General features: G+C 39.7%; 1 protein-coding gene across 1 annotated transcript in view; it reads right to left on the reverse strand.

Annotated features, from left to right (window-relative positions):
• Positions 1 to 613: 613 nt before the first annotated feature.
• Positions 614 to 15,795, reverse strand: part of LOC124877796 (potassium voltage-gated channel subfamily KQT member 1-like) — a 238,271-nt gene continuing 223,089 nt past the window's right edge. Inside the window, exons 10-11 of the mRNA XM_047381321.1 lie at positions 7,025 to 7,162; positions 614 to 3,986 (exon numbers count right to left, since the gene is read on the reverse strand). Coding sequence (XP_047237277.1) covers positions 3,888 to 3,986; positions 7,025 to 7,162 — 237 coding nt within the window. The 3' untranslated portion in view covers positions 614 to 3,887. The remainder of the gene's footprint in view (positions 3,987 to 7,024; positions 7,163 to 15,795) is intronic.

Here is a 15,795-nt window from a genome sequence, read left to right on the forward strand (position 1 = left end):
TCAATGACGCTCAGAGAGCCTGCTGTTTCATGATCCTGTGGACTTCCTCCTCTGCATGCACATACTATATTTCCATGTCCAGCATCTGTTACAGTACGCCCGTTATATTCTGCATTTAAATGCTTCCTCAGATCCTCTTTTAGGTCACACTCTTGTGCAATTCTGAGATCAAACTGTCTTTTGAAGTGGGAAACTCTCTCTGTCTACTCTTGAGATGAAAGTGAACAAGCAGAGCAGCGTCATGCTATGGGGCCTCTCTTTCTCCTTCACTGCCAAAATCTACTTGCAGTGACCAAAAAGGGAACGAAAGGCACCGGAGAACCATGTCCTGTCATCCCTGTGGCCTATTGAAAATGACCCTTATCTCTTCCTTGCTTTCATTGTAACTTTGTTGTCCTCCTCACATCGATTATTATTTCCTTCCTGCTTCCTGTTTCTTTCTTTTACCCTCTATCCCAATCACAGTGCTGGCCCGTGCTGATCTTGGGACATCCCTAGTATTTTTTGGCTTTTGAAGACAAATATAATTGAGTTGCAATGTGAGATAAATTCTCTACTCCTTGACATGCCTAATTGAGGTTTTAAGTCTGTGAAGTCCGAATCAGAATCAGAATCAGAATCAGAAAAGCTTTATTGCCAAGTACGTTTTTGGACATACAAGGAATTTGTTTTGGCGTAGTCGGTGCAATACAGTACAAATTAAGCAGTATAAACATATCTACAATATGTGAACCCATTATCATTCCTTCCTTTTTCTCCCTAATGGCGAAAGGTGGCATTGAGGTTTTTCTAGATTCAGCTCAGCTAAAAATTTTGACAAATAGCTCCAAAATGTATAAAACAAGTTTGCTGTTAATGTAAGCAAATTACAGAGGCTTGCAAAGGTATTCATAACCTTTGAAGAACATTTTGCCACTTTACAATCACAAAAGTCAGTGTATTTGTTTGTTATTTTATGTGATAGACCAAAGTAGAGCATAATTGTGGAGTGGATGAAAACCAATAAAAATACACGGTTTTCAATTTTTTTTACAAATACAAAATTGTCTCCCAACAACTTGTCATGTCCAGACTGAAATTTATTTTTTGCTGAAAAGCTAAAGGCCAGTGAGATTGGATGGAGAACATCTGTGAATAACCTCTCAGGCTCTTACAGAACAGCTGGATTTATACTGAGATTAAACTATATAACAGGTAGACTCTTTTTACTTATGTGATGTTTGAATGCAGTAGGTTGCACTGGATTTTATTTAGGTATATGTGAGTAAAATTGAAATGAATTGGATTTTGGTTGAAAAGTATTTTGAAAACCATACATTATTTTCCTTCCACTTCACAATCATGCTGTACTTTGTTTTGTTTTAACTTAATAAATACATCCAAGTTTGTGGTTTTATTTAAAAATATGAATAAAGTTAAGGGAGCATGAATACTTTTTTTTTTTTTTTTTACAAGCTAGTACATACAACAGATGAGCTGGGAGTAACATTTTATATTTGAAAGGATTTTTATTATTTACAGCAAAGCTACAACGAAGAGGGAATGTGTAAATAGCATTTTTTTTTTTTTTACATTTTGACTTTAGGAGTCTTACAGCGTTTCGTGTAATTCCAACAAGCAGACATACCCTGTGTTGATCTTTTCACATAGTTATGAATACAGTGCAATAAGGCAATGTCTTTATTTACAACTCATAGAAAACTGTACAGGAGAAGGAACAAGAGTGCTTTCAAAATCCAACCGCTTTATGTGATATAGGATAAATAACAGGTCATTTCAACCACCGCAAATATAAAAATACATACTAGCGCAGAGAAAATCCTCTTCTCCTCCTATTCCCTTGTTTACCCTGCTTTTATGTGTGAGTGTGTGTGTCACAGTGTCCGTGTCCATCTTTTTAGGAATATGCATGCTATAATTATGGGAGGCTTTCCATGCAATAGCTACATAGCTGAGGTACTTTCTGTTTTCCACTACTCACACGTCTCAAAAGCCTGTCAGGTAAAATTAAGGGGCACAATCAGAATCCGTTTTTATTTCAAATGTGTGCTCTCTGTGCCTGACATCTCCTAACCCGTCACAAAACAAGAGCCAGCTCATCAAGGTCACCCAGAGTCAGAATTATGCCCTCACCAGACATTCAGAAGAGCAAAACAATTATGATCAAAACTGTAATTATCCAATTAGTTTCAGATAGATCAAGCTGTGTAAGTGTCTAAGAACTCAGAGGTTGGTAGAAAAGATGTAGGTGTCTTCAGAAAGTGTTTGTATGTAAAAATACCTTAATATGGTAACAAACACTAAGCCCTAACATCTGACTGGAGTCCAGATATGTTTTAAATTGCTTATTATATTCACACACTCCTGATCACGATCCTTAAAAAACAAGGAAAAAAGTTACAAGTATTCATATTTGAAGCTGCTGGTTCATAACTAGGTTGGAGGTAGAGCTTCAAAATGTAAAAACAAGAAACATGATCAAGAAGCGACTCCCCACCCCCCAAAAAAGGCTGCTGGGAACATTGCTCCATTTAGGGAAGATAGCTTCATGAAGGAGATCCACAGTCTGGAGCTGACAGCTTGTCTAGTTGAATAAACTAGTTGTTTGCACAGATGAAGGCCCTGCTGCAAAATCTCCACGTAACCAAGTGTGCATTGATGCCATGCTACTACCTGAGACTCCATTGTTCTATTGAATTAAAAAGTTCCCCAGATCATGAGGGAGTTTCCTCCTCTGTGCTACACAGAAGAAATCTCTAGTGGGTTCTTTATGTCATACCAGTAACACTGGAAGCTTTCAGGACCATCCAGATTAAACTTCTTCTTGTCATAAAATAAAAGTTTCTTCTATAATTGAATGTTCCATGATTGGTGATCTCTTGGAAAGTCCAAAAGGTCTAGTTTGATGCATGGGAGGAGATGTGGCCTCTGAATACATTTTCTCTTGCTGATGCTGTCTCAATGTTATTAAGTTGCAGTCAGCATCAGTAAGAGCCTAAATGTCTGTCTGTGTCTTTGCATTCAGTCTAGGCTCAATGCCGGGGAAATTTTGGGGGTCTAACAATTGACTTTTTTAAAGATTGGATTTTTTAAAGAAATTTAAAATGGCTGACTTGCTGTGTCCAATCTTGGCAGATGTGGAGTGTTACAATAGGCCAATATTGGGGTCATGGTGGTGCAAATGCCTGACATAAAATGGCTTAAAAAGCTAAAATCACAGATTCTGGCTTTTTAGGGCTAATTGTCTTAAGCTTTTGATCAGCAGATGAACTGCCTGTTTAAGTTTAAATGCAGTTTTTAGTATTTAGCCTAGTCTATTTGTTTGATCTCTTGCCTCTCTTTTCTTATTTTTCCATTTTAAATTTCTACTTACAACCTGGTTAAGATCCAGAAGCCTGAAATGCGAGTAATTATTTATTTCCCAGTCTTTTGATCAGGAGTGTATATTTCCATCTAAAAAAAAGTGACGAATCAATACCAAAAAACGTTTTGAAGGCCATTATGCTGGGCGAGTCAAAACTAAACATTCTACATTTTCTGCATTATTATTAATTCTCCTAAAGGAGTTCTATCTCCATTTATTCAATTTTTCTTTTCAATAATTCATATTTTCACCATGTAGCCAAAGTTTCACGTAGACGGGGGCAAGCTAGCATCCATTTTCTACAGTCATTTAATCCTGTACAGGCTGCATGCGAACTGGTGCATATTTGTAATTGAGAAATGGTCAGTCGCAGGGTGCACAGAGACACACAGCCATTCAGAGACACACTCATTCAAGGAGAATTTTGAATCTCCAACGTCTCAATGCATGTTTCTTGCAGCAACAAGTACAGTGATTTTTGCAGTATCAGAAGAAATCCCATGCATGCTTGCCCAAGCAAACTCTACACAGAAAGCCAGTCTTTCAGCCAGGACTTGAACCCAGGAACTTTGTGGTCTGAGGCAACAGTGCTTACCGCCATGATGTATTCCGAAACCCAAAGCTATCAGGACAAAAACAAAAACAACAAAAACAGTAAAAGCGTGCCCGTTGTTGTGGAGTTCTTAAAAATATTCATTTCAAAACACCTTTTTAAAAATCTCACCAAAAAGTTTTGGAACATTTAAAAAAGAAGTGCAGGCATGACAAAAAAAATTGTTGCTTAATATATGTTAATGGGAGAGGGCCTACATTTTAAAAAATGGATAGTCCAGATCTTTTGAGTTGAGCTTTCGTAAAGCTATCAAGAATAGTTCCCTTACCTGTAGCAGAAATACGTCATACTGCAGTGAGTTGGGAGAAAACAGAAGAAATCCTTAAAGTGGAACTAAACCCCCAATCAACTTTTACACAGATAAACTGTATAAATTCGGCCTTATGGGTGCTATCTTTATGTTACTGTGCAATTGTTTTACATTTTCTTGTAAACTTGTTTAATTCTGCAATATTTCTCCAAAAACCATCTTTGTGCTGCTGTCTTTGGGTTGAACTGTGGCTATTGCAGTTTAATTTTCCTATTGGTTCAAACAGTACACCTTGGTACGTGCCAGCGTCACAGCCCCCGGTTCGGGTATAAAACCATCTCACTCAGACATGCTCCCGTAGCACATCAGGAGTTGGAATTGCAAGCATTGATCATAGCATTTTATGCTTTATACCTTCATTCAGATGCTTCACTTGAAACAATATAAATCTACATGTAAATGTAAACTTTCTGAAAGTTTGTTACTGCTTTGAACGTTAGCCCATGATAGTAATGATGTTGCTAATATCATTTTACCACTCAGAAACTGGACCCATTCTGTCGGTGGCTAGAAGTGATAAGGCTCAGGCCACTAGGCTCCACAAAGCCTCCCTTAATCTCCAGTGATGAGGGGGGTGAAACTACCAGCATTGCTCTGGTCACTCTCCATGTTTCAATATGTCAAATTAAGTTTCCCTATTATGCCACTCCCCCCCCCAACCCCCCCCCCCCCCCCCCCCCCACAGACCACTCCCCCACTTATCCCCCTCCACTCATCCTCACACTTGGCTGTAGCCTTCAGTGTCTCTTGGCACCACCCACTTTGGTAGTATTTTTTAAAATTTGTCTGGGGGCGGGGTTATTCTTTAACAATGGGTTTAGAAACACTTTAAAGTCATGGAAAGCTCACGCTAGCCAGAGGGACCAGATGGATACAACAACATACTTGGGAATATTAACTGTCTACACTTTTGTAAAAGACATTTGTCACGTTTGTCCCTATTTCCTCTCTGCCTCATTAGCTTAAACATATTGGTCTACACTCAGTCCTCCAAGAGTCGAACAACTTTTTGGATTTTGAGGGTGGTTGTTACTTGTGCGAAGGCATCAAAGATGGTACTTTTTGTGGTTTTCCAGCTGGGCTCACGATTAGCAGACTGGGCAAGCTGATACAGCTAGCAGCCTCAAGCAACGTAGTGGCATATAGTAATTCAGACATTCTTCGGCAGAAAAACAGCAATAAACTTGGCAATGGTCTCTTGTGAAATGACATCCTGTAAATGACTGTAGCAAGCAGAAAGGAATGTTTTCAGGCCCTGTGCACACGACAACAATCCATTGAAAAGGGGATTGCTTTTCTGTCTCTATTAACACATCACAACAACTTATTTGCTGTCGTCATGCAAAACACACTATAGTTTCTCTGCTTTTGTTCTTTGAAACTCAACAACATATGCAGTTTGTAAACAGCTGCTTCAGGTGACTTTGGATTATAAAATGACCAAATATAAAATGAACAGCTGTTGGCATTGGTTATGCTGTGCACTTGTGCATTTATTTTGACTGATTTCAGTCATACTGTGTATGTGCCAGGGCTTCCCTATAGAAGTAGATTATGTTTTTCCTGTTTACAAGACAATGGAGACCGGGATGTTTTCAAATCCTTCCACTCTGGAACCCGTTTTCAAATCATGCCATTGTCAGAGAAAACGTGTGCTGTTGTGGTGTACACAAAAAGTAGAAACGCAACCAAACTTTTAAATTTTCACCAAAAAACATCATGTTCACAGGCCCTCAGTTTGAGGTGTTTTAAGTTGCGAAAACCAGCAAAGTCAGGGGATCCGTCTAACTAGTTGTTAGCTTTCCACCACTTAAAGGATTTCTATAAATTCAACAGAGCCATATGGCCTCTTTCTACAGGTAAGGGAACTATTACTCTTAGTGGATTCTCAGAACCTCAATTCAAAAAATCCAAATTATCCCTTTAATATGACTTAAGGTACAGTTTAATTCCTCTGCTGTTGCAGTAAATCACCGTCACACCAGCAGCAGTGCAATAATGTCAGTTCTTTTTAATCCCAAACAGGGCAAAACCAACAGACAATCTTCCTTTTTCCCATTGCAAGCTAAATACAGTTGAGTTGGATGGATATGTGTCTGTGGACCTAACCCTGTAGTGTAGGTGCGGGTTGAGCCAAGATAATCAGATGGATTTGAGGAATGCCTTGGCCGGGTGGATTTACAGCTTTTCCTTTTTTCTCTGAACATTATTGAGAAACCAGAGAACTTTGATTGCATTATGACTTCACTAAGGCGTTAGTTAGCTTTGGAATAATATTTGGTGTAGAGGAATGCTGCTCAGTGACAGGCCACACATAAATTATCATCATGTAGTGTGATTATGAGGCTAATGTGGTGAAATAAATTCATAGAACATGTTGCTGCCTGAACAACCGGGTGCTGCAGAATACCATTGCAGAAGACAAAATTAACATTGAGATAAAAAAAGACCCTTAAAGGAGTCATCGGTTATCCAGAGAACGAGGTCAGTTAGGCTGATTGCTCACTAACAGAGGCTGTTTTGCCCTCATATCTCAGATTAGAACATGGCTGTTGATTATTTTTTTGGTTTTCTTATGGGTCTAAAGTCAATGAAAAAGAAAAGGAGGATGTTCTGGAAGACTAAGACCCCTTATGTTTTGTAAGATGGACTCCCCTGACGAGGCTCTTAATGTGTGAAGTCCTGGTGTTTTAATTGTCCTCCACCAGGCATGGACATCTCTACTTTATCAGGGCACCTCATCGATGCTGGCGCCCATTCGCTTCTGGATGGTCACCCTACGGATGGACGGTTTGGAAGTCAGATCTGGCTTGGGTGGGAACTGCTCCATCAGAATCCGCAGGATTGAGTCCATTTTCCGGTCCATCTGGTAAATCTAAAAAAATGCGTACACACAGACAAAATAAAAACTGGTTAGTTCAATGTGAGATAAACATGCTAAACAAAGGGAGTTTGTGCTGCTGGAAAGTGGTGCCATCGCAATGACAGGGTTGTGAGATATATAATGACACGTCTCGCAGTTGGCGTCTTACCTGGCAAAGCCACTCATTACAAAAGCTGTTAAGGTATATGATGTATGAGTGGGCTGACACACCGACACACATACGCCAGACGCTGTTTACATGCTTTGTAAACCGTAAACACAGGTGTGTCACCCGGCAGACACATCTCCGAGAGCCTAACCATGGGGATGACTGCAGATAAAAGGCCCCACCTAACCAGCTCAAGTAAACATGCCTCAGACAGGCTGGGGACATGCAAATACACTGTGGTGGTGCAAAATAATTTAGGCCTCAGTCTTCAAAATTTCTGAATCTTTAGTAAGCAGAAGAAATGTTAATCTCTACCATTTTCTTACATAATTTTTTATCATGTTTAGTATTTTTTTTCTTTTGTTTGTAAAGTGTAAAAAAGATCAACATAAAGGAGTTTAAGAGGCAGTCATGACCTTGTAAGAAGTACAGTTTCCTTATTGTTAAATCATAAAAGCCCATTGATGCAATGTTGTGTACAGTAAAAATAAATAAACGCCAACCAATCGGTCAGAGACCGGAATCGAATAATTTTCCCTTGATCAAATGGATCAGAACTTCCACTATTTTCATTGTGTAAACCTTATCAAACAACAGCATGAACTTTGCTTTAAAAGAAAAAATCTGAATCTATCAAAATGGCAATCCCAAAGAAAACCTGAAATTTGTATTTGCCAGAAAAGAGTAATCGGTGCATTTCTGTATAAAATACACAAACCCACTACTACCAAATCTGTAGCTGCTGGTTCTTCTAAGCAAGGATTCCTAACACTCTGAAAATATAAAAAAGCCATATGCTTTTATGAGTACATTCACTGGTTCCACAAAAATAATTCCCTTGGTTCTACACAAGACTGCTTCCTTAAAACCCATTACTGCAACCCTGGGTGAAAAAAACCCTCTCCAACCTTTAGATGCAAAAGGTAGGTAAATGATTGTAGGAGTTGTGTTGAACTAAGTGCTAATGAAAAAAATTTGTACAAACAAAATGAACTAATCTTTAAAAGGAAATAGTGTGTAAAAATAGTTTCCTGAGCTTGAGAGAACAAATTTATGTGCCTGAGTCATAAACTCAGAAAGCAAAATCAACAAATACGACCCTGAAACTTTGCATTGATGTGAAAATTTATAAATGCACTTTTAATTTTACTTTACTATAACTTAGATTATACATTGTTTGCTGTAATTCAGAGGTTGGAAGACAGAACGCTTTGGTTTTGCTTTTGTTCTGCTGTTAACTGCAAATTAAATCCTCCAGAATAATGTAACCCCACCTAGGTTGTACAAAACGCTTGAGTCTGGTTTCTCATTAACCTATACAAAGCTTTCAATGATGTATAATTGCACTCTATGCAAAGTATTACCTCTTTTTTCTCTCTTTTTTGCATTTTGTCACACTCAATATGTTTGATTTGGATTTAATGTGATAGACCAACACCAACTATAGAATTATTGCAACGTAGAAGAAAAAAGTATATATAGCTTAATTTATTTATTTTTTCATGAATAAGTATCTGAAAAATTAGGCCCATGTTAACAGTGGAGGAGCTCTAGATATCCACAGCTCAGGTGGGAGACTCTCAAATATTTGTTGCTCACCCTACAAATCTGGCCATTATAGAAGAGTGGCTAGAAGAGACCAATTGTTGAAAGCAAGGAATTATTTTTGCAGTTTGCCACAAACCATGTAGGGTACACATTAAACATATGGATGAAGGTGATCTGGTCATATGGTCTCCATGGAAAAAAACTATCTATGAAGAAAGGAAAACTATTGCTGCACATCACCCTGAATTCACCATTCGAACAGTCAAACATAGTGGTGGCAGCATTATGCTGTGGGGATGCTATTCTTTAGCAGGGGCACAGAAGCTGGTCAGAGTTATTGGGAGAATGTATGGAGCAATATACAGGGCAACACAGAAAGGAAACTGTTTGGAGGCTGCGAAAGAGTTGAAACTGGGTCAGAGGTTCAGCTTCCAGCATAACAACAACCCAACGCATACAGCCAGAACTACAGTGAATAGTTTACATCAGCAAATATATATGCATGTGTTAGAATGGTACAGTCAAAGTCCAGACCCAACTCAAATAGAGAATCTGTGGCAAGACTTGAAAACTGCGCTTTATAAATTATCTCCATTCGATCTGAGTGACCTTGAGCAATTTTACAGAAAAGAATAGGAAACAAATTCAGTCTCCAGATATGCAAAGCTGGTAGGGATATACCCCAAAAGACTTGCAGCCATAATTGCAGCAAAAGGTGGAGCCAAACATAAATGCACACCACACTTTTCAGATTCGTATTTCTAAAAACATTTGAAAGCAAAACACAGAGGAACGGGCCAACTTTGAACTCCAAGTTTATCAAACCCACGTGTTGGAGGAGAAAATTAACAGATTTTGCACTTTCTAAACACAACAAACTACCAAGCATTAATTTCTAAATTGAGGATTACAGGTCAACAACAAAAAAAAACCCGTCTGTCTATGTGTCCAAGATGAGATATGATTTAAAATACGGGAACACACACACCTTAAGCCATAAATAAAGATGTCCAAACTTCTGGGTTACACATGCTGTTAACTTCAAAGGTCTTTAGAACTGAAGAATAGTTTTGCCTTTGTACTTACAGGTTCTAACTGATTACTGGCTAAAATGGATTCAGAGACCCAGGGAAATGATAAGAATGACTCTTTGTAAATCAAAGCCTAAACATTAAAGAACATCAAAGAAGCGCAACATCTAACACACCGAGCTGAATGGACAGAGTCAGACTCCTGTCTTTACTAAATGCAGATTGCAGCTCTGGCCAAACTGCATGCTTTTTGGCAGTGCACACTCAGATAGTTAACATCAATGGCATTTTCATAGGCTTCAGGATATGGTTGTTCCTTCTCCTCATCTTTTACTGTGTGCGCATGATGGCTCGGACCTTTTTGTGGCAGAGGGGGACATTTAGCATCTATTATCCTCATTGAGGTATGAGCCACAATAAGGAGGACAGTATAAATCACAAATACTGGGGGTGTTCACAAAAAGTAAAAGAAGGCAACAGAGTTTTCTACTTTAAGTTGATTGCGGACATCTTTGTGCCACAGAACTTAAAAATATGCTGCTTATATTTTTCAGTATAATATGAGCAAGAGCAGCTTCACTTTAAACTCTTTTAGTCAGATCTCTGCTAACTTTTCAGCCTGTACAGATTTTTTTTCCCCATCTGAAAATGAACTGTGACCTAAATAGTTGCGCAAAGCAGACAAAGCGTGCACCAGAACCTAGATGAAGATTAGAGATAAATAAGAAATTATAAACATGTTGGGTACAACTCTACTGACTTATCAGCATTCTTACTGAAATGGATTAGGAATTCCTACCGCTGACTGGAGAGACACAAGAGGCCAACAGCAGGAATGAAAATCAAAATTACACAGTGGTGTTGCAGACACACGAGTTACTGATCAGTGGTAAGATTTAGATCTTTGGCTGGTGCTGGATGACAGAATACTGAAAGAACAGTGAGGGTGAAAGGTTATGAACGTGTATTAGCATGTTGCTGATGATTTTCAGCCTGAGTAGTATATAATTAGATTTTATTTCTCTTTACCGCAGTGACTGAAAACGAGAAAGGCAAAAGCACATGAAGGGGGAGATTTGGTTGCTGTTTGATTTATTCAGTTATTTACAGACAATTCCTCATTCATAAGATGCAGTGCTCTGTCTGCACAGCACATATCTTCCTCATGAGCCCTATATAGTCTACTTAGTTCAAGGTTCCTATATCCTTTCGATGGATGGATGGTTGGATGGATAAAAACATTTTAGTAAATTCAGACTACAGATTCATGGGTAGACAGTTGAACAGGTAATAAAGTCTGGAAATACAAATATTTGTCCATACTCAATTCCATTTTCCATACATATCCAGACCAGGAAAGTACTTACAGGAAAGTAATGCTAAACATTTTCAGACCTTTCATGACTGTGTAGGAACCTTGCTAGTTACAGGGGTTGGACAATGAAACTGAAACACCTGTCATTTTAGTGTGGGAGGCTTCATGGCTAAATTGGACCAGCCTGGTAGCTAGTCTTCATTGATTGCACCAGTAAGAGCAGAGGGTAAGAGCACAGTTTTGCCCAAAATATTGAAATGCACACAACATTATGGGTGACATACCAGAGTTCAAAAGAGGACCAATTGTTGGTGCACGTCTTGCTGGCGCATCTGTGACCAAGACAGCAAGTCTTTGTGATGTATCAAGAGTCACGGTATCCAGGGTAATGTCAGCATACCACCAAGAAGGACGAACCACATCCAACAGGATTAACTGTGGATGCAAGAGGAAGCTGTCTGAAAGGGATGCTAACCCGGATTGTATCCAAAAAACATAAAACCACAGCTGCTCAAATCACGGCAGAATTAAATGTGCACCTCAACTCTCCTGTTTCCACCAGAACTGTCTGTCGGGAGCTCCACAGGGTCAATATACATGGCCGGGCTGCTATAGCCTAACCTTTGGTCACTCATGCCAATGCCAAACGTTGGTTTCAATGGTGCAAGGAGCGCAAATCTTGGGCTGTGGACAATGCGAAACATGTATTGTTCTCTGATGAGTCCACCTTTACTGTTTTCCCCACATCCAGGAGAGTTACGGTGTGGAGAAGCCCCAAAGAAGCGTACCACCCAGACTGTTGCATGCCCAGAGGGAAGCATGGGGGTGGATCAGTGATGGTTTGGGCTGCCATATCATGGCATTCCCATGGCCCAATACTTGTGCTAGATGGGCACGTCACTGCCAAGGACTACCGAACCATTCTTGAGGACCATGTGCATCCAATGGTTCAAACATTGTATCCTGAAGGCGGTGCCGTGTATCAGGATGACAATACACCAATACACACAGCAAGACTGGTGAAAGATTGGTTTGATGAACATGAAAGTGAATTTGAACATCTCCCATGGCCTGCACAGTTACCAGATCTAAATATTATTGAGCCACTTTGGGGTGTTTTGGAGGAGCGAGTCAGGAAACGTTTTCCTCCACCAGTATCACATAGTGACCTGGCCACTATCCTGCAAGAAGAATGGCTTAAAATCCTTCTGACCGCTGTGCAGGACTTGTATATGTCATTCCCAAGACGAATTGACGCTGTATTGGCCGCAAAAGGAGGCTCTACACCATACTAATAAATTATTGTGGTCTAAAACCAGGTGTTTCAGTTTCATTGTCCAACCCCTGTACATGTTTAACCATGACCACTGTTCCTCATTGCTAAAACACTTTCATCCTGAGAATGACATACGGAACTGTTTTATCTTTATTTGTGTAACTTCTCAATTTCAAGTTGAAGAGTTTGTATTTGCCATTTGCACCAGGGTACATAGGAATTGTTTGAGCAGTGTACACTAAGTCCTTTTCCCAAAAAGAACAAATTAAACAAATAAAACAGATGAAAACAAAGAAACATGAAGGTATAAATAGGGGGGGGGCCTTGCTGTGCAGTGCGTACAGCTTATCCCAGGCCTTTTTCATGGCCAAACACTACACATACAACCAATGGCTTGAACTAATTTACAGCACCCTCCACATTTACCTGCACCTCGAGTGAAGATGTGTAAAAAGCCTTTAATAATTACTTTTTTACTGCATCATTACGTAACACTGATGTATTTGCCGTAGTTCCTTACCAGTAAACATCAGACATTTCTTTACTTCCTTTAGCATTGTCATTGTGTGTGGTGCCACTATAAACTTGTCCTTGTCCAGCCTTCTTTGTTGCAGTCAGTTTTAGTTGTTTTAATTACATTATTAGTCTGACTGTAGATATGGGCAAGTTAAGTGGAGTAGCTTTTTTCTTGTAACCAGTTTCTGACTCGAAGGTTTTCAGATTTTTGACTTCGATATAAGTTTTAAGATTAAATGTTTCATAATTTTTAGCAGAGGTTGCAATTTAAAAAATGTATCGAGTTAATTTGAGGCTTTGTAGTTATTTAATCAGGATTAATCACATTTCAAATAGTGATATTTCACACAATAAAAAAAAGTTTTTTTAATTGCAAAATATTTGTTGTGACCAATCAATAAATAGACATATATAATTTGTATTATGATAATGTGAAGGAATGTCTTTTTTTGACTTAATGAAACTGGAATGATGTGGCATTGATTTTGCGCAGCGGTTAATATAACCATAAAGATCCAGATGCAGTTACATTCAATGTGTTTAACTGCTATCAAACCAGCGGATTTATATTTCATAAAATCTTCTGTCTTTATTTGCTCCCTGCCACCAGCAAAAAACATGGGGGAGGCGTGTAGCGTGTAGATCAGTATGTGCTGAAATCACTTTCAATTGTGCACATGATATTCACATGTTCCTGTAGCATATGTGTTTTCATCGTGGCCAAGAAATGTGTGGCAGCCTGGCTTAGCTGTAGATCAAATGACATATGCTACAGTATCAGACGCATAGAAAGGTGAAGCTAGGACGCTTTTTACCTGAGGCAGTGTGTCTTCCAACACTACTGAAATGCAAGGCAGATACATTTTGTGGTGGTGCATCTGTCATTGGGTATTCAATTAGTTTCAGTCATTTTAAAAGAATCAGTAGGGGCACTGTTAATTGAGGCACCAGTGGTAAAAAACATTTCTTTCCTCGCAAATAATTGTTTTCACCCACTTAATACATGTAATAAAATTAAAGGTTGGATTTTTCTATATTTTAGAAAGGGAGACTATGCTTTGCCCATCTTTTTCGAGTGTGCAAAAATGCGGTTGTAAGTGTGAATTTTCTCTAATGTATTTAAATGACTGGGGCTCTGGTCGCAGCTCTGTGACATACTGTATTAACATGTGACCCATTGACAGGTGACGCTCCAGCTGTTCTCTGACCACAGACAGCACATGGGACAGTCAAAAACATGACAGCTCAGCTGCAGGGGTTTCCCCTTCGGAGCTCAGTTATAGAAACAGATGTGAATTCAACCTTTGGTAATGTTCCTTTAACAGCTGGTAGCTGAAGTCTTTCATTTTAACCAGTGGAAGAGTGAAAACCATGGATCACAGAGAATAGACCAGGTGAATGTGGTGACCAAAAACATAAATGGTTGTTTTGTTTTCCTTCCTTCAATTTATCATCAGTTTCTACTTGTTTGCTAAACAAAATTGTTACACTTTAATAAAGTAATAGTGATACTTTTTAGTTGGCTTAATGGTATCTCTGGACTTGTATAAAATAAATATATTGGGTTGCTCAGTTGCTCAAAGGTTTAAATGTTAAAAGGTTTAAAGGTTAATTACATATATGAAATATTTCTAACTTGTCATGATTTGGGGTTGTTTGGTTTTTGGTTTCGGGTTTTTCCTTTATGTTTTTCACTGTTCAAGTTTTGAATCATGTTTCTGTTTATTTTCCTGGTCATGCTTTTGTTTTGTCGTCTTGTTCATGTTTTGTCAAGTGTGGGTTTCGAATCTGGTTATGCTTTTGCTTCATGTTTTTCTAGTTTGTGTACAAGAGTCTCTGTTTTGCTCCAGTCACGTTTTGTTTTGTTAATTAAGTTTATTCGGTTCACCTGCTTCAAGTTAATCTGTCTCCTTGCTCCACTTGGTTTTCACACCATATATTCACACCTGTTCTGTTAGTCGTCGCGGAGACATTTCTCATGCTCATGTCTTGTTCGCAAACCATGTCTTGTTTTCAGATCATGCTCTGGTTCTGTGATTCAAGCCGAGCCTGTTTTGCCAACCTGCCCATGTCTGTTTTTGATAATCTTGCCTGTCCGTTTGTTGTTTTGGTTCCTGCCTCCTTCTGTGAGTGAGTTTTTGTTTTAGTTATTAAATCCATTTTCACCTACCGTCACGCTGCCTGCTCGTCTGCATTCTGGGGTCCAATATCAAGTAAACCGTGACAGAATGTCTCCGCCAACAATGGACCTCGCGGAAGAGCATCAGGCTAGCTCCAAGTCGTTGCACCGTTCTGCGGGGCTGTCAGTGCCGCAGTCGGCTTATGATGGATCCAGGTTGGCGATTCCAGTTCCGGGGACAGGTCCCCTTTGTCGCCGTTCTCCTCCTGCTGCCCTGGTTGTGCACTCTGGTCCAGCAGTGAGGCCCACGTCCTCCTCTCGCCGCAAGAAACACCGACGTGCAGGGGTTCCTAGCCGGTCGGATGGCGAGGAGGTGGTTTCCCAGCCAGCCTACGTGAGGGCTGCAGCAAGTGAGCCCGCATCTTCGTCTGCCACAACACTGTCTCCCAGGCTCGCTGCACCTCTGCCCATGCCATCTGCGCTCGCTCCAGCCCGGTGTTCTGGGGCAACACCTGCCGAGCTGGAGCAGCGTTGAGGTTCTCTGCACGCCAAATAAAGATCCTCAGGACGACTGGTCTCCTGTATTCCTCTCCCGAGCTGATGGAGAGGATAAGGTAGATAGAGATGGACTATGAAACGGCAGTAAGGTTGTTTAACTGCCCTCCTCCTTC

Source organism: Girardinichthys multiradiatus, chromosome 2 (genome assembly GCF_021462225.1).
Source record: "Girardinichthys multiradiatus isolate DD_20200921_A chromosome 2, DD_fGirMul_XY1, whole genome shotgun sequence".
NCBI classification, from domain to species: Eukaryota; Metazoa; Chordata; class Actinopteri; order Cyprinodontiformes; family Goodeidae; genus Girardinichthys; species Girardinichthys multiradiatus.